We start from the raw sequence: 23,166 nt of genomic DNA, 5'->3' as shown, positions 1-23,166 counted from the left end.
AGAAATATCCCATGAAGAAAATAATTTCTGAAGGTCTCATGAAGTTCATTAACTTGAATCTTTTGCTTAATGTATATGAGGGATTCAACTGAGCTTGTTTTGGCTTTGATTGTCTTTTTTTCAGTTCATCGATCACGCGACTCAGAGAGGAAAGAAAACAAAGAAACTGATTTATTAACTGATCCTAAATTTTTAATTCACCGCTAAATTATTATAAACTATGATTGCAATAAAGATAACTACATAGCTTAAAAAACAAATAAATAACATAGAAATCACATTTAGAGAAAAGTTTTGAATTCTTCACAGTGATACTAATGTGTGTGTGTTTATATATATATATATATATATATATATATATATATATATATATATATATATATATGTATATAAAATGTCTAATAAGTCACTTTTCACTAAACCAAAAAGCAACTGTATCAAAAGTAAGCAAACTTGACTTTAGAGAAATCCTTGAACGAGTTGATGGGACTTTTTAAAACTGTAGTGACCAAATGACTGAATGGTCCAGAACACAAGAAGTTAGAGAGAGACGTTAAGTGGCACGCGTTCCTGGCAGCCTTTGTTTGGTGGTGTTGAATTCTGGTAGGACAATCTCACAAATATAACAATCAGTATAATGCCTGTAAACAAGAACATAAAATGTGATTGCAGGAACTGCAGATTGCATTATCCTCTTCTGTTTTCAATCATTTCAGGATGTTCTGAAAAAGATGTGTACGTGTCTCACCTATAACTCCCAGAGTTCCGAGCAGGATACCCACTGTTGACTGAATTGTAGGCATGCCCTGAAGCTGTTTTGGTGCTGTTCTACAGTTCCCCCTCACATTGCATGGGCAAACCGTCACTGTGAGAGAAACATTGACAATTGAGCTCTTTTTAAACGCGTTATGGGGGCAATGGTTGCTCACAGGAAAATAGGACATATGGAGCACTAGATTGAGGGTGATTGCTTGGGTGAGGTCTTGTGGGTCTCGTGAGTCAGACAAGATGAGATTGAGACAGGGAGGAGAGAGAGAAGCCATGCACCTGTGGCCATGCATCACTGGAGACTGTGTGAACAGGACGTTCCATAAAAAAAAAAAAAATCTATTAAACCAATGGATGTGAATGCATGACCCAAGCAGACACAAAAACACACACCTTTTTGACTCTATGGCCCCCATATTGGCTAAAATAATCCCTCTGGTATTTCTGTTGTAATTCCAAAAACACTGCATGCTTACTTTTAAACTTTTTAAAAAAAAAAATGTATTAACATAAACTGGCATTGTTGATATATAAATTAAATATGAATATTTTTTAGATAAGATCCAAGATCCTGTATGTCTTTAAATACAAATAAGTTATTTAGGGGAAAAAGAAATATGATTTTTGATTGTACCTTATTTTTTTTTAGCATTTTAATTACAAATTTTAACATAATTATTAATTAATAATAAATACATTATTTTAAGTCATCCTGTGGCCCCTTTGAGAACCTCTTCTTGTCAGTTAAATATGAACATACAATATGCTGCTCAATGTAAAAATTATCAGTCAAAAGTCAAAAATATTATTTAATATGAATGAATATTTTTTTGTGTGTGTGTGTTACGATCAACTGTTTTTATTTTTTTAATTAACCTGTATGCATTTTTTATTTATTTTTAAATGAATTAATAAATCTACATTCAACTGCATAAATCCATTTTTAACAATGGTCCTTCCAGGGAATATGCAAAATAATACCTAAACAAACATTGATTTCAATTGAAACACATCTCACCTATTAGCACAACCTCACATCAGTGAGCTTTATGAGAAAACAAGGCTCCATTATTACAGCTACTCACTACATTAGTGCTAAATTGTTTCACAAAAATCCTCTGACTGAACGGTCAATACGCTTATTTGTACATTTTTAATAACACACTCACTGACGTGACTCTGCTTGTTTTATCATGGAAATGTGGCTTAATTGCATTTTTATGTGACGGGGGAACATAGAGAGAGATCCAAATTTAAACAATGTCAATGTCAATTGTGACCTCAAATGAACATTACAGTGTTCAGACAGCTGATGAATGCAACGTATGAACATAATCAAATGACGTACATGGTTTCCTTGTTGATGCAAACATGCTCTCTTTTCATTCATTCAGTTGTAGGTTAGTCCGTGTGTTACCTGGCAGGTTGATGAATGTGCTTCTGGGTGGAGAGCTGCTGTCTGAGATGGTAAAAGGTACGATGTAAACCTCTGGAGGCAGGTGTGGGACTTTCAAAGACAGGTTGGTGTGAGTGTCTGTGGAAAAAATTACATATCAGCTTACACAATTTTGTCATTAATCACTTACCCCCACCTGGATCCAAACCTGTAAAAGCTTTGTTCGTCTTCGGAAGATATTTTGGGGGTAAGTGATTAATGACAAAATTTTCATTTTGGGGTGGAGTATCCCTTTAACATATTAAGACAATACTAGCAGCATGCTAAATAATGCTATCAATACCATCTAGCTAGCTGAACGATCATCTGTACAACCACTGATCTATATATGACTGGATCACTCATCACGTACTAAACTGCCAACAGAATGAACATAGCTTTTTAATAAGTAGGGGAAATTCCTGACATAAAAAAAAAAAAAGTTAACATTCCTAGGGTGTTTGCATTGTAAGAATGTACAGAGATACTTCAGATTTATAAACGTTGACTTGTTAGGTGATGTTTTGTCATTAAGATCATAGAATGTTTACACACACTAGTGATTACCAATATGGCGGCGCGGCAGCTTCACTTTCATGACGTCATGAGCAATCCATTTCTCTTTTATTTTAAACTTTCAGATGAGTCCAGCCTCAAAGTTTGTCCTTACACACTTTATTATTTTCTATTATAAATATGAGTTATAATATTTACCCTTGACATAAAAAACAACAACAACAAAAACATCAACATTAAGTCAAGCAGTCGAGTGTAATGCTGCTGTGCAAATCTTATGGAAAATCTACTCACTGGGCCCAGTTAGGATTTGGCCATGTGACGCAAAAGCAAGGACTGAGTCTAGTAAACAAGAGGCTGTTATCAGTCTCTGCTCACTCTTATCAGTGGTCCAAGAAGCCCTATTAGTGTTCTTTGACACTAGAGTCCTTTAATGTGCTAGGCAACAGGGACTAAAGGGGTCACCAGTACTAAACTGGTACAGGATTATCTCTCACAGGTTTCTCTCTTGTCAGAGGTGACCATTATGTTGCCCATTGCCTTCACATCAAAATATTTCTGGTGGAAATACTTAAAGAAATGTATAGTTAATTCTACACAATATAGTCAGTACTACTATCTATCAGGCCTATTCAAAGTTTTCAGTCATATGACTGGAATGAAGACCAGGAAAACTGTCATGCCATGAATATTTACAAACCTGATTCCCAGAAAGTTGGGACACTGTAGAAATTGTGAATAAAAACAGAATGCAATGATGTGGAAGTTTCAAATTTCAATATTTAATTCTGAATACAGCATAGATGGCATATCAAATGTTTAAACTGAGAAAATGTATCATTTTAAGGGGAAAATTAGTTGATTTTAAATTTCATGCCATCAAAACATCTCGAAAAAGTTGGGACAAGGCAATGTTTACCACTGTGCACCATCCCCTCTTCTTTTCATAACAGTCTGCAAACATCTGGGGACTGAGGAGACAAGTTGCTCAAGTTTAGGAATAGGACTGTTGTCCCATTCTTGTCTAATACAGACTTCTAGTTGCTCAACTGTCTTAGGTCTTCTTTGTCGCATCTTCCTCTTTATGATGCACCAAATGTTTTCTATGGGTGAAAGATATGAATTGAAGGCTGGCCATTTCAGTACCCGGATCTTTCTTCTACACAGCCATGATGTTGTAATCGATGCAGTATGTGGTCTGGCATTGTCATGTTGGAAAATGCAAGGTCTTCCCTGAAAGAGACGATGACTAGATGGGAGCATATGTTGTTCTAGAACTTGGATATACCTTTCAGCATTGATGGTGCCTTTCCAGATGTGTAAGCTGCCCATGCCACACACACTCATGCAACCCCATACCATCAGAGATGCAGGATTCTGAACTGAGCGCTGATAACAACTTCATCAACAATGTTTTCTGGAAGCATTCCTGAGCCCATGTTGTGATTTCCATTACAGTAGTATTCCTTGTGTGTGATCCTGTGCCGTCTAAGGGCCAGAAGATCACGGGCATCCAGTATAGTTTTCCGGCCTTGACCCTTACGCAACGAGATTGTTCCATATTCTCTGAATCTTTGGATGATATTATGCACTGTAGATGATGATAACTTCAAACTCTTTGCAATTTTTCTCTAAGAAACTCATTTCTGATATTGCTCCACTATTTTTCGCTGCAGAATTGGTGATCCTCTGCCCATCTTGACTTCTGAGAGACACTGCCACTCTGAGAGGCTCTTTTTATACCCAGTCATTTTGCCAATTGACATAATAAGTTGCAAATTCATCCTCCAGCTGTTCCTTATATGCACATTTAACTTTTCCAGACTCTTATTGCTATTTGTCCCAACTATTTTGGAATGTGTAGCTCTCATGAAATCCAAAATGAGCCAATATTTGGCCTGACATTTCAAAATGTCTCACTTTCAACATTTGATATGTTATCTATATTCTATTGTGAATAAAATATAAGTTTATGAGATTTGTAAATTATTCCATTCCTTTTTTACTCATGATTTGTCCAATGTCCAAACTTTTTGTCTATCTATCATGAGTGGACATGCACCCATCACACAAGAAAATACAGTTTGCTCGGGGTGACTACGTCATCCCTCACCATCATTTTCGACACGCTTTCATGATAGAGCATGTAAGGCTGAACAAGTAAAAAAAAGGAAGCGAGAGAGGTGTGTAAAAAAAAAAAAAAAAAACTCAATCACATGAAAAGTCAATGGAAGTACACTTTTAGCCTCTCAGCTCTGAGATCATTTAAATTAAAGACAGCATAATTACCCCATGTCACAAGAGGGGGCCTTTTTATCCATTAACAAGAAGGAAAAAATAAACTGAGAAATACATGTCCCAGTGCGGCTTGCCCAGGGGAGGCCCACAGCTTTGGGCTCACCACAGGCTCACTGTGAGCAGCTCACACTATGGGACTGCCCACATTAATCCAATGATGGCCCAGTGTGGGCCAGACATGAGCCTTTTAATAAAAATGTTGTGGTCAGTTTTCTTCCGTACCACTAGGGATGTTAGGGTGCTTTAGGTTTCCTTAAGTAAAGTCATGTGGTAGAGAGAGTTAAGAATAGCAGGCAGCAATATCCAGCGTGGTTCACCTGCTGAACACATTGTGCTGTGTCCTGGTTAGGAAGTGTGTCATTTCAAGCTCAGTCTGAAGAGGAGTTTTTTTTTTTTTATTGCTAATGTTTTTTTCTGCAGAGACTGTAAACGTATGTATGGTCTATGTTTGGATTGATGCTAAGAGTTTAAGACATTGTATTTGCATGCATTTTAAAAAGACTCTTTATTGGTGAGGTCACCACATCATGGTCCAGTTTGAATATGGATTTAAAGTTCTTTTCGACGTGAGACCATAGTCTGGACAATTTTTTGATTGTTCCTGGTTAGGAAGTGTCTGGTGTTTGAGAGCTGTGGCTTTTTTCATTACAAGAGGTTGGATTATTCATTTTCTACCAGCCAACTTCAGCTATGGAGAGTGTTTGGACACTGATGTCCTACAGATCAGACTTTCGCACACATTAGTTATCCATTTCAGATGTATTATAATGGTTTTTCCCAAAGACTTAAGTCATAAAAGCTGAAAAGTATTTCTAGTGAAACAGATGTATTGTTATAGATCGGGGTGAATCATGTTCCTGGAGATCTACCTTCCTGCAGAGGTCATTTTCAACCCTGATTAAAAAAAAAAAAAAAAAAAAAAACCTGTCTGTAATTATCAAGCGCTCCTTCAGATCCTTATTAGTTGTTTCAGGTGTGTTTGATCAGAACTAGGTTGGGTAACCCTGTTGTAGATTAATAGTGTGGGCTAAGTGAGGGCTGCCCATGCAGGGCCAGCACTTAGAGGCCAACGTTTTGCCAATTAGCAAAACCTCAGAGTCCCTTTGCTGGCAGCCTGCTGGGGTCCTTAGGCTAGCCCTAAGTTGCGCCGTAAAGGGCCAGTGAAGGTGTGTTTTTTTTAGGGAGACCAAGAAAAAAAAATGAGCATGAAAGAAAAGGAGTGAAAAACATAATCAAAATCTATTTGATTCTGGTCCATGACTCAGACGCTGTAACTAAGTCAACCTGCTCACCGGCACGAGCTTGGCACATTAACGATGCCTAAAGCTATCAGGAAGGGAGCCATTGCGCTTATTACACCCAAAACAGATTTGTCTGAAGACACTAGATATGGAGGGCAATTTCCTTCTTTGTCAGTACGCTCTTTTCCCCAGACCTGCACTGTGTGTGATTAAACAAGTGGAAAGAATGGCACCCAGTTCGGATGACGTATTAATTTGACTGTACAGATGCTACAGCCACAGAACAGCAGGCTTTTTTCTTTTCTTTTCAAATCTCTAATTTTATCCACATTGACGTCATTGCTAGAGGAGGTCAACATAACCGGGCATGTCAGCCCTATTGTGCTTATAGAAGGTTTGGGCACATTAACGGAACGAGTGAAGATCGTCTGACATGTATTTTTTAAATGACTGACAGACGAATAGATCTTTAAAGACGGGTCACATAGTTCTTAGGCGACAGGGAAGATTTGTCACTTCACATTCACAGAGGGGTTGGAAGTGGGTAAAGGAATAGACAAACCATTGATGGGAGTGAGCTTCCAGTTGCGGCGGACAGTGGCATCACTGCGGAGGGAGAAGTTGAGCCTTCCTCCATGCTGGGGCCCATCGCTGTCCCGAGAGGCCAGAACTAGAGCCTGATCCTCCCAGCGAGGTGTGCACAGGTACTTCCAGGAGTAATCGCCCACCAGAACAGGGCTGTTGTCATTTACATCCAGAATGTGCACTGTCACCAGCGTGGAGGCCGACAAAGAGGAATTGCCTGAAGGAGACAAGAAGTGGCAGCAAACCTTTTTAGTATTTAGTGTGCATTTAGTCTGTGTATTTCAGTATGTGTGTGTGGAATCTCTTAAAGGGATAACCAGACAGATTTGGTGACCATTGACTTCCATTGTATTGAGAAAAAAAGACATTTTTCAGAATACAGTATCTACTTTTCTGTTCCAGTAAAGAAAGAATGTTGTACAGGTTCGGAATGACATGAGGGTGTGGTAAATGATGACAATTTTTAGGTGAACTATCCTTTAGTGAGAGTTAGCAACTATACTAAAAATCCATACTATGTACCATGCCACAAAAGCTTTATTATAAATGAGCAATATCACTCGAGTTTGAGAGCGATACAGGCTCTATATCAGCATGGCTGTGATTAGACCAGAGCCATGTGCTGGAGGCGATCACAGCCGCTGATAGAGCTGTTATCACTCGAGTACAAAAGTCATATTGCATTTATACAACAGCAAGAGTGTGTAAATACATAAGAAAAATAACAATGGAGTGTCTTTAAAAACCCTTTTGTGCAGAACTACTCCCTTCCGTCATAGATTAAAATCTCAGTTTGAAAGTTTAACAGCTGAGTTCAAACCTCTGTTACTAATTTGAAAATGTCACTTTAGAACTAGTTACTAAGAAACGGTGAGTTGCTTCATTAAAAGCTTGCATTAAAAGCTCACTGTATTTACTCCTGTCCTCATCAGGTTACACTGGCTACCAGTAGCCGCTCGCATCAGATTCAAGGTACTGATGCTTGCCTAGAAGACGACCACTGGCACGGCACCAACATACCTAAACTCACTGGTTAAATCCTATGTGCCCTCCAGAAGTTTGCGCTCTGCAAGTGAACGACGCCTTGTGGTGCCATCCCAAAGAAGTTCAAAGTCTCTCTCACAGTCCTTCTCCTGGACTGTGTCCAGCTGGTGGAATGACCTCCCAATCTCAATTCGTACAGCTTTACTCATTTTCAAGAAACATCTAAAAACTCAGCACTTAACCAACTAATACTAGAACTTGTTCTTATTTTCTTGTCTTTTCATTAAAAAAAAAAAAAAAAAAAAGAAGAAGTAAAACCTAGCTATCATGTAGCTATCATGGCACTTGTATACTGTTGTTGTTCTCATTTGTAAGTTGCTTTGGATAAAAGCATCTGCTAAATGATTAGATGTAAATGTAAATGTAAAAAAAATAAATAAAAAAAATAAAATATGCAACATTGATAGGAACACTGAGATAAAAAATCAATAAATAAAAAAATATATATATATATTTTCCATATTTGCAGGAAGTACACTAACACATCAGTCAGTAAGGTTTTTAAGAGCTTTATAAATGAAAACCATTTTTACAGTCACTATTATGACTGGTGGGATTACTAAACAAGACATTTGTAAGATTTTTTGTCAAAAAACATTCTCTTAATCAAGTTTGTTGCTCATAAACTACTATAAGTATGTCATGGGTTTATCTCCCCCAAAAGTACAAACATTGAAGTTCCTAGACACCATCAAAAGATTTAGGGTGGCCTACTCAGATTTGTCAATCTTTTTCCATCCTAAACTAAGGAGAGAAACTAAGGGGTATCTACTATTGCAGGCCGAGCCAGAGGGTGTTTAGCCAATGTTGGACCATGGCAAATTTGAAGATTTGCCAAAATATGCAGATATAGGTTATATATATATATATATATATATATATATATATATATATATATATATATATATATATATATATATATATATATATATATATATATATATATATATTTATATATATATATATATATATATATATATATATATGCAACCCTTTCTGTGTATTGTTATACATCTCTTTCTGCAGCCCAGAGTAAAGTACAATTCCTTGAATATCATAAGCTCTCAGATACTGAGGAATATGTGTATTATTTTTATCTATTTTCTAAAGTTTCTTTATTTTTCCCTCCTCTTATACACTCCCTCTCATTTTCAACCCTGCTTCAGCACTCAAGACCACGCAAGACAGGGAGTTGTGAGTCATATCTCTTGTTCTCGTTTCATCTTTCTCCCTTTTTTCTCCCCCGTAAACATTTGTGACTGAGCATTCTGGACTGGAATGATTTCTCATCTGAGAATGCTGATGGGGGCAGAAGGTAATTGGATGGTGAACTGTGACCTTCACACCTCAAATCTTTCATCTTACATTCAGGTGCGGAGAAATGATGTGGAATTCTATAGCACACACACATCGTTCACACACCGCAACATCTTAGCTGGTGACTCATTCACTGCTAGTTACAATGTCTGAGATTTCTCTCATGGCAGGTGGATGTGGACAAGAATTTTCAATGAGATTTGATACTGAATAGAGCCTGTCACAGCATTTTGAAATGTCAAGTGTCTCGGCAGCACTGATGATTCTGAAAAAAATGCAAGCCGAGGCATGTTGATTTTGCCCAGATGTCTCATATTGATAGCATCTTCTTCTTGTACTTGCTCTGTATAATAACTTCAGTTTGATGGACATGTTTATTCAAACAAACAACATGAATTGACAGCCCTCCACAGTGAATGCATGCATGAGGAGGGGGTCAATTGTCACTTACGCCCATCTTCAGCTACCACCTCCATGGTGTAGGTGCTGTTCTCTTCTCTGTCCAAAGCCTGGACCGTCTTGAGCTCTCCTGAGTACTTCCCAATGGAGAAATATTTCTTAGTGTCTCCTCTCAGTGAATACCTGAGGTAAAAACAGCTTTTGAATCAAATATTTTCTTCCATAATCAAACAATTCTAACATTATGGATTATAAATAAAGAAAAAAGGATGGCTTTTATTAAAACAATCTACAAAGACTTAAATTAAATTGATCAAAAGCAAGAGTGAAGAAATTACAAAATTGTACAAAAGATTTCAGATGTCAAATAAATGCTGTTCATTCTATATAAAAAAATAAACCACGTTTTCCACAAAAATATTAAGCAGCCCAACTGTTTTCAGATTGGAAATAATAATATGTTTTCAGCATATTAGAATGATTTTTGAAGTATCATGTGACACTGAAGACTGGAGTAATAACTGCTGAAAATTCAGCTTTACCATCACAGCAATATATTACATTTTAAAATATATTACAAAAGAAACCAGTTCTTTTAAATTATATTGTATTGTACTATTTTAATGTATTTTAGATCAAGATTCAGATTCTTTTCCACCTTTCAATGTAAAATGATTGAAATCTATATGAACATACGACATGTTAAATTATGCTTCCACACATTTACATGGACTACGAGTTTGTATGTATGTGTGTGTGTGTGTGTGTGTGTGTTTAACACAAATTGTGAGTTTTCTCTATGTGTTTTAGATTTTGAGAATGAGGTGTTTGTGTCAATTGAGATTAATGAATTAATTTGTGGAATCTCTCATTGTTTAGGAATGAAAGGGACAGCTGAAAATTTGGCAGGACAGCAATTGAGATACAATTTGTATTGTGATTGGTTGTTTTACTCATTTAAATGAATAAAATATCACCTTACCTGATTGGATGAGAGTCAGGGTCATAACCTCTAATTGTGGCAATAACACGTCCTGGCTCCTCCCCTTCTCTGACAGTGACTTCATAATGGCTTTGAGACAAAACGGGGCCTTCGTTGATGTCATCGATAAAAATGGTGACAGTTGCTGTGGATGCTGGTCCGTACCTGCCTCGGACCAGAGCAACTGGGTTCTGAGCGCTCAGTACTAGTATATATTCATTCTCCCGCTCAAAGTCCAGCACCTGCACACAGTTGGTCAATGAGCAAACTGTTAGTACATGACCTTTTTTTTGCAACAAAAAATAATGGCATACTGTAATTATGAAGATAATACTATAAAAATAACAAAAAGCAGTGTTTTGATTTTCCCAGGCAGTTGTCTTAATCTGTAGCAGCACACTGTAGACCTGGACAAAATCAATATGAGAGTGTGTCACTGGTCATCACAATGTGTCAAACTGCATTTCTGATGGTAAAATGTGTTCAAATCAGGTTCTGAAAGACCCTTTGTATGCTCTGATGTCATTCTTCAGACTGAAGGTCAGATATTTCTCTGGATGTGCACAACCTGCTGACATCACTCTGGCTGTACGTCATCCACTTGCTGTTTTCAAGGAAAACAAGGCTATAATAAAAATAATTAAATAAAATGCAGATAAATGCGGATCTGAGAGTGGACACCATCTTTGGTTATCTATACCTGTAATTGTCATCTTTTATTTTCATTACTCATTTAACTTTATTCTAAATGCTTCACCTTTAAAGCTTGTTTGTTGAAAAATCAACAACAAAAATCATCCTGTTAATTAAGAACAAATGTTGATGTTGACAAATGATGACGAAAGACTGATGGATATTCTGAGTAAAATAAAGAATGCTCGCCAGACCAGGGAAATTATTTGGAGACCATGGTCTGACATGATGTCCTTGGGTAGTCAGCTGCTTCCATCACAGTGGGTAGACCCTTTAGCAGAATGAGTTTGGCATCTTGTAGATCCTCCAGATTTTTATAATCTGGGATGATGGTAAATGGGTGACGGGAGCCCTCGAGCCAATGCCTCCACTCTTTGAGGGTCAATGTCATGCCAAGCAGCTCACGGTTACCAATATCATAGTTATGCTCCACCTGGAACAGCTTTTTTAAGTAGAAGGCACATGGATGGAGTACTGGAGGTCCACCATGCCACTGAGAGAGGGTGGCTCCCACCCCGGTGGTAGATGTGTCTACTTTGACCAGAAAGGGAAGCTTAGGATCAGGAAGCACAGGAGCAGGATCTGATGAAATGCTTCCTTCAGTTGCTGGAAAGCTTCTTGTGCAGCAGATGTCCATGATAGGGGCTTGGGCCCAGGGATGTTAAAGGTGAGATGAACAGACTGAAATTCAGAGGGACATTAATTGTATTGGTCTGGGATCCATGCTGATTATTATTATTGTTATTATTTGCTTAACTCTTAAGCCACTTTAAAATGGTTTTTTGGTTGCTTTTGGTCAGAAAATGTAAAGAAAATGACACACGTACAAAAATATTATATAATTTCACTTACCTGGCCTATCGTAGCGAACATTCATCTAGAGTAGTTCCATAGAGAGTTCTAGGAGGTGAGCTGTGAGTGATCCGACCCCGACCCTGACCCAGCAGCTCTCCCAGGACTGAGTAGATTTTTAAGGCTTGGGAGAACTGTTTTCTCTTGATTTTAAGTTTCTTGATTAATTTGGCGAAGATGAAGCTGTCCTCTCAGCCAGAATAAATGAGAGCTTGGGCTGGAATGGAGCGATAAGATGCATTTACCATTACAGATAATTGTCTTAAGGTTGTTATGGGTTATGGGATGCACTGAGCAGTCTGGCACATGAGAGATGGATGGAATCAAGTTGCATGGGCTCTGGTGATGGAGGGCTGACAGAGTGGGTTGCGAGCGGAGGAGCTGCAATGTTGAAGGTAATGCCGGCGAGCATCTGAGGAATCCATATTGAGCATTGGATGGCCATTTGTTGACAGATCTGTGGGTATAGACCATGCTGATAAGTAGAAAAGAGGGCTGTCTCCGTGGTCCGTGACATGCATTACAGCCTACGTAATTCCACTATTAAATAATTTATTTTTCCAAACATTTCCGGAATATTTGCACATTGGTGTGAATACTAAATTTAATTAAAATATTTAAAATAATATAGAGGAGTTGAGATTCAAACTGACACAGGATAAGCTAGTTTGCACCTATCAGGTATATGCTTTGCCAACGGTGTGTTTTGCGTCTCCAACGTCATATACGTACACATTCATCTTGCGCGCGAAATAGACCAGCATCTCGGAATTTCATTTTAAAAACTCTAAATTTTTGTTGAATTTAAATTTGGAGTGGAGTGGAGCTGTTAGCTAACGTTTCTAACTAAGCACAAAGCATGGATCGCTTTTTAATGAGGAAAGTGACAGATGTCACGACAGATGGACAGGCTTCTGCTGCATGCTCTTCAGACAAAACTACTACTTCGGAGGAAACAGGGAAACGTAGTGGGAAACGAAAAAGGAAATACAGTGAAGATTATGTTAAATTTTGGGTTTACAGTAACGACTGACAAAAAAACAGGAGAGGAGGTACCACTGTGTTTTGTATGTTCAACGTTGCTTTCAAATGAATCCATGAAACTGTCGAAACTTTCTCGTCATATGGAGACACATCACAGCTTTTTGAAGGCCAAGCCTATTGAGTATATGCAACAGATGTTGCGTGATTTCAAAGGACAGCAGACGCTCATGAGAAAGAGTGCAAAAGTAAGTGAAAATGCACTGAAAGCGTCATATCTGGTGATTCTCAGAGTTGCACAATGCAAAAAGCCTCATTTAATTGCAGAACAGCTGATTTTGCCAGCAGCTATAGACATGTGTAAAACCATGATGAACAAAGAATGTGCTAATAAATTAAAAACGATTCCTTTGTCCGATAACACAATCGGACGTCGAATTGAGGAAATGGCAAATGATGTGAAAGAGCAGCTGATAGAGAAACTTCGATCAGTTCAGGGATTTTCAATTCAATTAGACGAGACGACAGATATAACAAATGACGCGCAACTTTTGGCATTTGTGCGATACGAGGATAATAGTGCGATGTGCGAGGAATTTCTCTTTTGCAAACCACTGCCAGGGCGAACTACAGGTGCCGAGATCTTTTCAGCCCTTGATGGCTTTTTCAAAGAACACAATATTTTGTGGCAAAAGTGTGTGGCGCTATGTAGCGATGGAGCCAGAGCAATGAGTGGCAGCCAGACTGGATTGATTGGGCATGTAAAGAAAGTAGCACCGGCGATAATTTGAACACACTGCATGATTCATAGAGAAGCTCTGGCCACCAACGATCTTAGTGTTGAGTTCAGTGAGGTGTTTGATGCTGTTGTTAAAACTGTAAACCTGATAAAACGAAAAGCATTAAATACACGCCTGTTTGCATCCCTATGTCAAGGCTTAGGAAGTGAACATACCTCTCTCCTTTACCATTCAGAGGTGAGATGGCTGTCTCGCGGTGCGGTGCTCGCCCGTGTATTTGAACTATGTGATGCTATCTATACTTTCTTGTGCGAGAAGGAGTGCACTGAACTGGCGTACATGTTTAAGGACAGCCACTGGTTAACTAAGCTGGCGTATCTCACCGATGTTTTTGCAGAGCTTAACAAGTTGAACACTTCAATGCAAGGGAGAGATTCAAACGTCCTGCAGCTCTACGAAAAACTAGAGGCATTTGTTAAAAAAATGTCAAGATGGATAGAAAGAGTGGAGAGTGGGAACTTGGCTATGTTCCCTTCAGTTGAGGAATATTCTGACAGCACTGACATTAAATACATTGTGTGTGAGCATTTGAGGAAGCTTGTGCTTCAATTCCAAAAGTACTTCAATGATTCTGATGAGTGGCACTGTGACAGCAAATGGATCCTGCTCCCATTCAGTGATGATGCAGCAGCAGGGTCAAGCTTAACTACTGTAGAAGAGGATCAGCTCATAGAGATGTCCACAGACTCTGTCAGGAGGCATATTTATGATACACAACCCCTTGTGAAGTTCTGGATAAGTTGCCAGACAGAATTTTTTGTGGGGGTAGAGATTGCCATACAGCCTGTACTAGTTCAGTGAATGGATTTCATACAGGGCGAAGAACATCTATTGGGTCCAAGATGTGTTGTCGGTCTAGTCTTCTGTCACAACAGAAGAGGATAGATGGCAGATAAGCTCAACACAGATCTTTAATTAGCAGTGCAAGCAATGGAGGCAAGCGATGCAAAACAATGGTAAGTATCACACAACACCGTAAATAGTAATTCAGAAGAATGGAGGAATGAAATAGGGCTGGGCCGATAGACGACACCATCCTCATCGCCGATGGCTGATAGACATCATGATGTTGCGCCGGCATCGTGACCCCCCACACACTTTTTGAATGCACAACCGCTTTTTAGTTTCAATATCCCTTACGAGATTCATGATCACAAGTACTCTTATTTTACAAGATTATATGTGTATCGGTGTTACTGAGGATCTGCAAATCATTCACCATTGTCCTATCAGTAATCTCTCTTTACACCATGCCTACACTGGTAGTGACAGTTGTAGTGTTGCACCGTGGTGTATCAGCTAAAGACTCCTACACTGGACGTGACAAAGTGACTATTGAAAATAATGTGAAATTTCTGTCAGCATGTCACTTATAGCATGCTACAGCAGTTTACTGTCAGGGATTTGTGGTGTCACGTCATGCCGTGCTGCATCCAGTGTAGACAGTATTACTGATTATAATGAGTTCTATTGAATTATCTATATAATGAATCTCTATTATAGATTACTGGTTCTATAGTATTTTGTCACGCTCCGCTACTCACATCCGGTGTAGACACCGAATCATTAGTTGTTTTCCCTTATTCATGCTTCAGGCACACCCCTTAACTCCACTTTTGTCTAATTCAGTCTGAGAAAACGTTTTACAATAATGGATTTTTAAAAATGTTACACAAAGCTTAGTGCTCTTCACATGGAATAGTGAGTTCCTCTATCCATTTGCTTCACCCAGTACACATATGTTTAGCACACCTGTCACTATGGACAAGAAATTAGCTTTTCTCAAATCCTCAGCCAATCCCTGCATTAAACTGAACACACACAAACATAAAAATGTATCATAGCTCCTGACAACTGTTAAAACATTGATCTAGCATGCTCCACGTCAACAGTAAATTCCATTCCTTACTGTTGTTTACCTACAAACTGTTAATCTCCTGAAAAATACAGAATTTATGTGGTCTCCAGTGTTGATTGCCCATGCTGCAAAAATGGCATACTGTAATTAACTCCTGCCAATTAAAAATACAATAAAACCACTTAATTACTGAGCCACAGAACAACAACAACAGAGAGATTTGTGAAGAGCAAACGAGAACACAGATGAACATAAGATAAACAGATGGCTCAGTTCCTTGACATATCAGTAAACATCAGGATTCAGATACCCTCTGTCGGAATGTCAAACTCCCAGCTTCTAATCTGGCAAAACATGAATAAAGTATGTCATAAATGGATCAGACTGGTTGCATTTCATATATGGGGTGGACCAAGATCAAGAGAATCAGAGACACTAATCACACACTTGTGGTGACCTTGCACTGGAACAACTGCATCACCTGAAGGGAATGTGGGTCACGGTGAGGATCAGGCCTTGACCCCTGGATGAATGGCCTGCTAAATAATGACTTAACTGCTTGTTTTCAAACAATGACCTCGAAAAGTATTTGAAAAGACCCACTTAATATCTACAAACTGAATTGTGTTATATCAGACTAAGTGGCATTTGATACTGGACATTTTCTGGTCATTTGTTTTTTTTTGTTTTTTTTTACCAACTGGGCAAATACATTTGTAGTTCACATTGGTGTAAATTCTTGAACAGTATATAAACTACTATTATTTTTTTTATGTGAGATATTTGAAAACTAGTGTTTGAGGGGCTGAGTGGTGAACAGCTTAACACTTAAACCTCATCATGTCCTTAACCTTACCTATAAATATAGCAGCTAGTATAAATAAAACGGTTCAACGAAGGTAAACACAGAGATAATTATAGTAACTCAAGAGTATGAACAATCATACATTTTGACGATTTGACGATGAGGATCTGCAGTGTCAGTCCTACTCTGTAAGCACTTCACAAAACTGCATGTAGCTCACTTGGATGTGTTTAGAAGTTTCCGACAGAACATCGATTTCAAATCACAGATTAAAAGTTACATAAACATAGAACAATCACATTATGTAAGGGTGATAACTCAAGATTTCCCCCTAAATCAGTGAAAAAGAACAGACCACTGAAAGTTATTATTTTTTTTTTAATCCTTAGCTTTTTCCAAGCCCTCATTAAAAAGAATGTTTGTGCTTAAAAGCACATTCTTTAAAACAAGTGCAAGTGGTTTGATGTGTATCTATAAATCTATGACCAGCAGTTTTCAGGCAGAGAAGATACCTTATCAAGGATGATGGCAGCTTCATTGGTCTGTCTGTCAGTCACTAGAGTAAAAACCTCCTCCTCATTCCCAGATTCAAGCCTGTAGTCCACCTGCCAGTTGTCCCCACCCCACTCATCCGCATCCCATGCCGACACTGCAGTGACTGTAGTGCCCACTGAGGAATCCTCAGCCAGGTGGAAGGGACCATACTACAGAGACATAAATGAATGAAAGATTTCTAAGATAATGTATGCAATTATAATAAAAATGGAGAATAAAGAAATCCTTAATAGGGCTGTGATTTGAAACCACAATATTTGTAACAACTTTATGGTCAGAGCCTTTAAATAAATTATACAGTCATGGTCAGAATTGTTGGTACCCCAGGTAAATGTGATCAAATAAGGCTGTGAAAATAAATCTGCATTGTTAATCTGAGTGATCTTTTATTGTAAAAAATGTTCAGAAATTGTTGAAAGAATAGGAATTTAAAATTTCTCATTGTGGAATAAATGTTTTTCTCTAATACATGTTGGCCACAATTATTGGTACCCTTAGAAATTCTTATGAGTAAAATATCTCTGAAGTATATTCCCATTCGTATTTACAAATTTTAGCATACCAGGGACATTATGAACATTAAACTGTCCAGCTGTTGCTTCTAGTTTCACATTAATACAAATATAAGGTAAAACAAAGGCCAAATTAATATTGTTCTCAATATGAGTATATAAAAAAAAAAAAAAAAAAAAAAAAAAAAAAAAAAAAAAAAGAACTTTTTAGATTTCAGCAAATGGCTGCAATATAACAAAGAGTGCACAATAGCAGAGATTAGTTGAGTCTAAATCCTAAATATATATATATATATATATATATATATATATATATATATATATATATATATATATATATATATATATATATATATATATATATATATATATATATATATTTATTTATTTATTTATTTTATTTTTTTATTTTTTTTGCTGGAGGTCCTGGACATCTTGTTTGGATACATGGCATCATGGATTCCATCAAATAACAGCAGATAAAAAAATTAAAATAGACTGTCCATACTAGAAATCTTATAATGGGCCATCATCCAAAAACAAACAGCAAAATCAAAACAAATATGGGTCACTGAGCACAAAACAAATATTCTGCTATGGCCATTTCCAGTCCCCTGACCTGAACCCTATAGCAAATGAGTGTGGTGAACTCAAAAGGAGAAGCATTAACATTGAGCTGGAAATCTGAAGGGTCTGGAGTGATTCTGGATGAAGGAATTGTCTCTAATCTCTTGTCAGGTGTTCTCCAAACTTATCAGGCATTAAACGTGAGGACTCAGAGCTGTTCTCATGGAAAATTATGCAAAATGTTCTTAATAAAAGGGGTCCATTAATTGTGGCCAACATGTACTAGACAAGACAAAAAAAAAAAAAAAAAACTAAAAAACAAAAACAAACAAAAAAAAAAACCTAATGAGATTTCCCCCTATTTTGAATTCATATTTCATCAATGAAAGGTTAAATTCTTGACATGTGTTCTAAATAAAAGATCAATATGATTAACAATGCAAATTTATTTACCAAGGGTACCAACAATTCTGACCACGACTAGGTATTTAGGTTTCTAATGCAAAACACATTGAACAAATTTAAGCATTAAACGCATCATTTTTGAGTGTTTTCCAATTTAGAGAAACAGAACATGTAATGTAATGAAATCTTACCAATATACACTACTGTATTGTACTTTTTTTTGGAAAGAAATGAATACTTATATTTAGCAAAGAGGCATTAAAGTGAGGCTAAAAAGTTCACCCAAAAATAAACATTCTGTCATCATTTTCTCAATCTCAGGTTGTCCCAAACCTGTAAAAGTTTGGCAAAAGAAGATAATTTGAAGAATACTGTTAACCAACCAGTTGACAGTAGCCACTGGCTTCCAAAGAATGGGGAAAAATGCTATGGAAGTACATTAAATGGCTGTTTGGTTACAGACATTCTTCAAAATATCTTCTTTTGTGTTCAGCAGAGGAAAGAAACTCATACAGGTTTGGAACAAGTGGAGTGCAAATAAATGATGGCAAATTTTTCCATTTTGGGTGAGCTATCCCATTAAATTGATCAAAAGTGACAGTAAAGACATCTATATTGTAACAAAATATATATTTCAATACATTTTTTTTGTACTTTCTATTCATCAGAGGATCTTGAAAAATATGTATCAGCATAATATAACAAAAATATTATGCAGCAACTGTTTTCAACAGTGTGTAGTTACAACTATGGTCACTTGCTATTGTGTTTCTGATGTTCAGAACTTCAGAGTCTTCAGAAGAGCTGTATTCAGATGCAGATGTCAACACACTTCCAGCACTTCACGACTAAACTCCAAACATACAGACACCACCTTCTATAAAATTCTTCTACATCAAGAGAAAGTGAAACAAAAATAAGGAAACAGAGGAAGAGAAGAACCAGAATGTTAGCTGAATGTGGCATGACAGTGTCTAGCAGGAGAGTATAGAAAATGTATGTGTGTGTTTGTGAATATTTCTGCAAACAATGCTGTTCATTAATGTAAGTACAGCACCATTTATCAAAACATCATTCATCAAGTTATGGCTGCATCACAGTTCCTACAATTCATTGTCAACTAAATTAGGGGATACATAATGAGAATGAAAGGCATAGCGCCAGTGAGGTGAGCTTTATGGATGTTTCCAGAATGCAGAACAGAGCATGTCTTCTTCTTTCCAAGCGGATCTAAATATACCTGCTGAATTCAAGCCAGCGCTGCTTTTTTATCTCTCCACTGCTGCTGCCCTCCATCTTCACTCCAGCACTCTGTCTGCACCCACCTACATCTCCTGTATTATTCACAGCACGTAGGCGTAAACACGCAGGGTATTTTCCTGAAATCAGGGACCACCGCCTGCCTACATCCTGCATCTGCTCTTCATTTCCCCTTTTGCTCATCTCTTCCCGTCATTTTAGTCAGTGATCATCCTCACTGTTTATTATTCAACTCGGCCGCATTAATGAACAAAGACGATGACATAAGAAAGGCGCTTAGGGCTGTTCTGCATAAGTGAATGCGCTCATGTAGCATAAATAGATAGCGCTACAAATTAGTAAGTGGTCATATTTAGAACATCACCCCAGGATAAGAAATATTTCAGATATGTTATGCAAACATTTGAAATTATGCTCCACTTTAACATAATGGGACAGTACATTATTTTTCAATTGTTTACTCAATGTGATTATGTACTGATATTAACATTCTGGCTTTTACAGAAAATATGATAATTATTAAATTGCTCTGTTCAATAACCAAACATTTTTAATTATATATATATATATATATATATATATATATATATATATATATATATATATATATATATATATATATATATATATATATATATATATAAAATTCATATTAAAATTGGACACTAATATGTCTAAAATAAGAGAGAATCTTCAATTAAACCTAGAATACATCTGAATAAACTTAACTGGTGTCATCCAATTATAGCTGTGAACACTGTTCATTTATAGTGCTCAAAACTATAAAAAGAAACACTCCCAGCTAAATTACTACATTGCCATAAGCCTGAGATTAAAGCATGGATTCCCTCTGAAAGCTCTTTATCTCATCGCCCTCTGTAAATCACATTTTCTAGAACACAGGTCTTGTACAAACACACACGCTTATGGATAAAGAGAAATAAAGGGAGAAAGAGAAAAGTCCACCTGCCAGCTGAGATGACAGCAAAAAAGCAACAACAACAAAAACAACAAAGTCTAAAGGGAACTGATCTCATTCACAAAACTGAAAATAATATATAACAAAAACAGCAGTACCCATAGTGCACTGTCCATACCTCATGATGGGTAAAGATTGGTGGGTTGTTGTTTTCATCCAGAACTTTGACTATGACAGTGCAGGAGCTGTTCAGTCCTGAGAAACAAGTCAGAGAACATATTGATTATCTATTAATATCAAGCGACATAAAAAGGCGTTCAAGATCTCATGTTGCTGTGTGACAGTACATCAGATTCTACATGGCACACTATTTTGAGAGCCATTATTTGGGTCCATACAATTACAGAGATTGATTATAGCAGCTCCAGCATGCTGCATAACTACAGTAACTACCTCAAGCGTTACATGAAATCACGTTTGAGCATCACAATGTGAAATCTGAAAAAAGGTGTCTCTAATCACACAAGCCAATCAGAGAAAATTGCACAAAATGACACCAGTTATTGCGTGGTGCCATTTTGGAAGACTAATTTAGCACTGATCAGTGCTGGTGATGTGTCGACCTTTAGCGTCCTCTGCCGTGATGGTGAGTGTGTACTGTGGAGCGGTGCCCTCCATGTTGTCCGCCTGCACTGTGATCACTCCCGAGTCCCGGTCCACACGGAACAAATTCCGGGGAGTCTCAGGCATCTGGCCCACCAGCCGATAAAATATCCGCACATTATCGGTTTTCGGATCGTCGTTGTCTGCTGCTTGGACTGTGAGAATCTCTGTACCTGCGAGAAGAAGATCATACCACTCGCTTACCTGCTTCATTTTAGTATTTACATAGCCTTTATATAGTGTGTGTAACCTTTAGTCGCAAGCTCCTTGACCACTGTGTGGTACTGCATCTGTGGGAACGTGGGCCTATTGTCATTGGCGTCCCCCACCATCACTCGCAGCTCCACAGGCTTAGCAATCTCTCTACCATCTGGCCTCTCTACCACGATGTCAATATGAAACTAAAAGGGAAAAGGGAATTTTGTGAATTCTCATTTGCAAAGAAATCAGTATGTCTTCAGCCGACGTATTATAGTCATCTGCGGTCTGGAGTACATGATGAAAAGAAATCATGCTCACCGAAATCCCAAATATACTATATAGTGAATAGGGAAAAATGGTTAAAAAAACAATACCCTATACCCAATACCAATACACCTGTTTTCTGATGGCGGGGAATCTTCAGTAAGCAGACATATTTACATTTGAACATCTTAAGACATTTAGGCAGCGTTCACACTGTCAGTGTTTGGGACTGACAACTGCATTTACTTTTGGCGTGAGTCTTGAAATGTTCTGTTCAATCAGCGGTCCGAATGAGCAACTGAAGTCAAGCTCGTATTCTGTTTGTGACTATCACCTTTAACCATAGCAACAGTTACTAATAAGTAAATATGGTGACATTCAAAATTGAAAAGAGTTCAACTGAGGTGTTCCATGTTTATTAATCAACAGAAGGTTTAAACCTCAGTAAGCATTGAGTCATGCGAAGACCAAATAAACTGTGGAGGACGGTGACTCCATCTAAACCTTCAGATGACACAAAGCTCATATCTATGTCCCTGAATATTACTGAAACCATACAGTACATGAAAACCCACAACATGTCACAGAGGGGCTCTCTCACACTGTATAATGTATACGACTGCTGGTGTGAGTTTGGTTATAGAATGTGGCTGTTACTCTTGTAAATGAATAAAATGAGTTTGAATGCAACCGTATTAATGACTCAAATACTGGACTGGCAGCTGCATTTTGCTGCTCAGTGAATGTTGGCTAATGGAGTTAAATGGGGGAGTGAAGTGATGTAACATCACTGTGTGATCAGTAACAAACAATTGGGATTTAGAATGGTACAGTATAGTTAGGAACAGTAATTATACAATCCTCAAGCATTACATAGGAATTGGTGTGCTGTCAAAAATGTGTCTGAGTGCAGGACCTGGCTCAAGCTTTTACATGGACTACTGATGGACAACTTGATAAAAAAAAAAAAAAAAAAAAAAAAAAAAATATATATATATATATATATATATATATATATATATATATATTACTTAGGTAAACATAAAGTATATATATAGATTTTTTTTTTCACCTGGTCCTGTGTTTCTCTGTCTAGAGGAGCATTCAGGTAAATGATTCCTTCCCTATTGATAGTGAAAAGCATTTCTGGAAACTCTCCTTCCAGACTATACTCAACAGGACTGCCGCTCCACTTCACCTGCAAACACACACAAACACACACACACACACACACACACAAAATGCA

At 37.5% G+C, this 23,166-nt stretch overlaps 1 protein-coding gene across 1 annotated transcript in view; it reads right to left on the bottom strand.

Moving 5' to 3' along the window:
* Nucleotides 1-384: 384 nt before the first annotated feature.
* LOC128016701 (cadherin-17-like) overlaps nucleotides 385-23,166 on the bottom strand; it is a 35,431-nt gene continuing 12,649 nt past the window's right edge. Inside the window, exons 8-18 of the mRNA XM_052601391.1 lie at nucleotides 22,993-23,118; nucleotides 21,706-21,856; nucleotides 21,416-21,628; nucleotides 20,971-21,047; nucleotides 17,087-17,278; nucleotides 10,586-10,827; nucleotides 9,656-9,786; nucleotides 6,821-7,060; nucleotides 2,186-2,302; nucleotides 749-865; nucleotides 385-641 (exon numbers count right to left, since the gene is read on the bottom strand). Of these exons, the coding sequence (XP_052457351.1) occupies nucleotides 541-641; nucleotides 749-865; nucleotides 2,186-2,302; nucleotides 6,821-7,060; nucleotides 9,656-9,786; nucleotides 10,586-10,827; nucleotides 17,087-17,278; nucleotides 20,971-21,047; nucleotides 21,416-21,628; nucleotides 21,706-21,856; nucleotides 22,993-23,118 (1,707 nt within the window). The 3' untranslated portion in view covers nucleotides 385-540. The remainder of the gene's footprint in view (nucleotides 642-748; nucleotides 866-2,185; nucleotides 2,303-6,820; nucleotides 7,061-9,655; nucleotides 9,787-10,585; nucleotides 10,828-17,086; nucleotides 17,279-20,970; nucleotides 21,048-21,415; nucleotides 21,629-21,705; nucleotides 21,857-22,992; nucleotides 23,119-23,166) is intronic.

This window comes from Carassius gibelio, chromosome A7 (genome assembly GCF_023724105.1).
Source record: "Carassius gibelio isolate Cgi1373 ecotype wild population from Czech Republic chromosome A7, carGib1.2-hapl.c, whole genome shotgun sequence".
NCBI lineage: Eukaryota > Metazoa > Chordata > Actinopteri > Cypriniformes > Cyprinidae > Carassius > Carassius gibelio.
The sequence above is the reverse complement of the archived record's forward strand: the minus strand, read 5'-3'. Positions and strand labels throughout refer to the sequence as shown.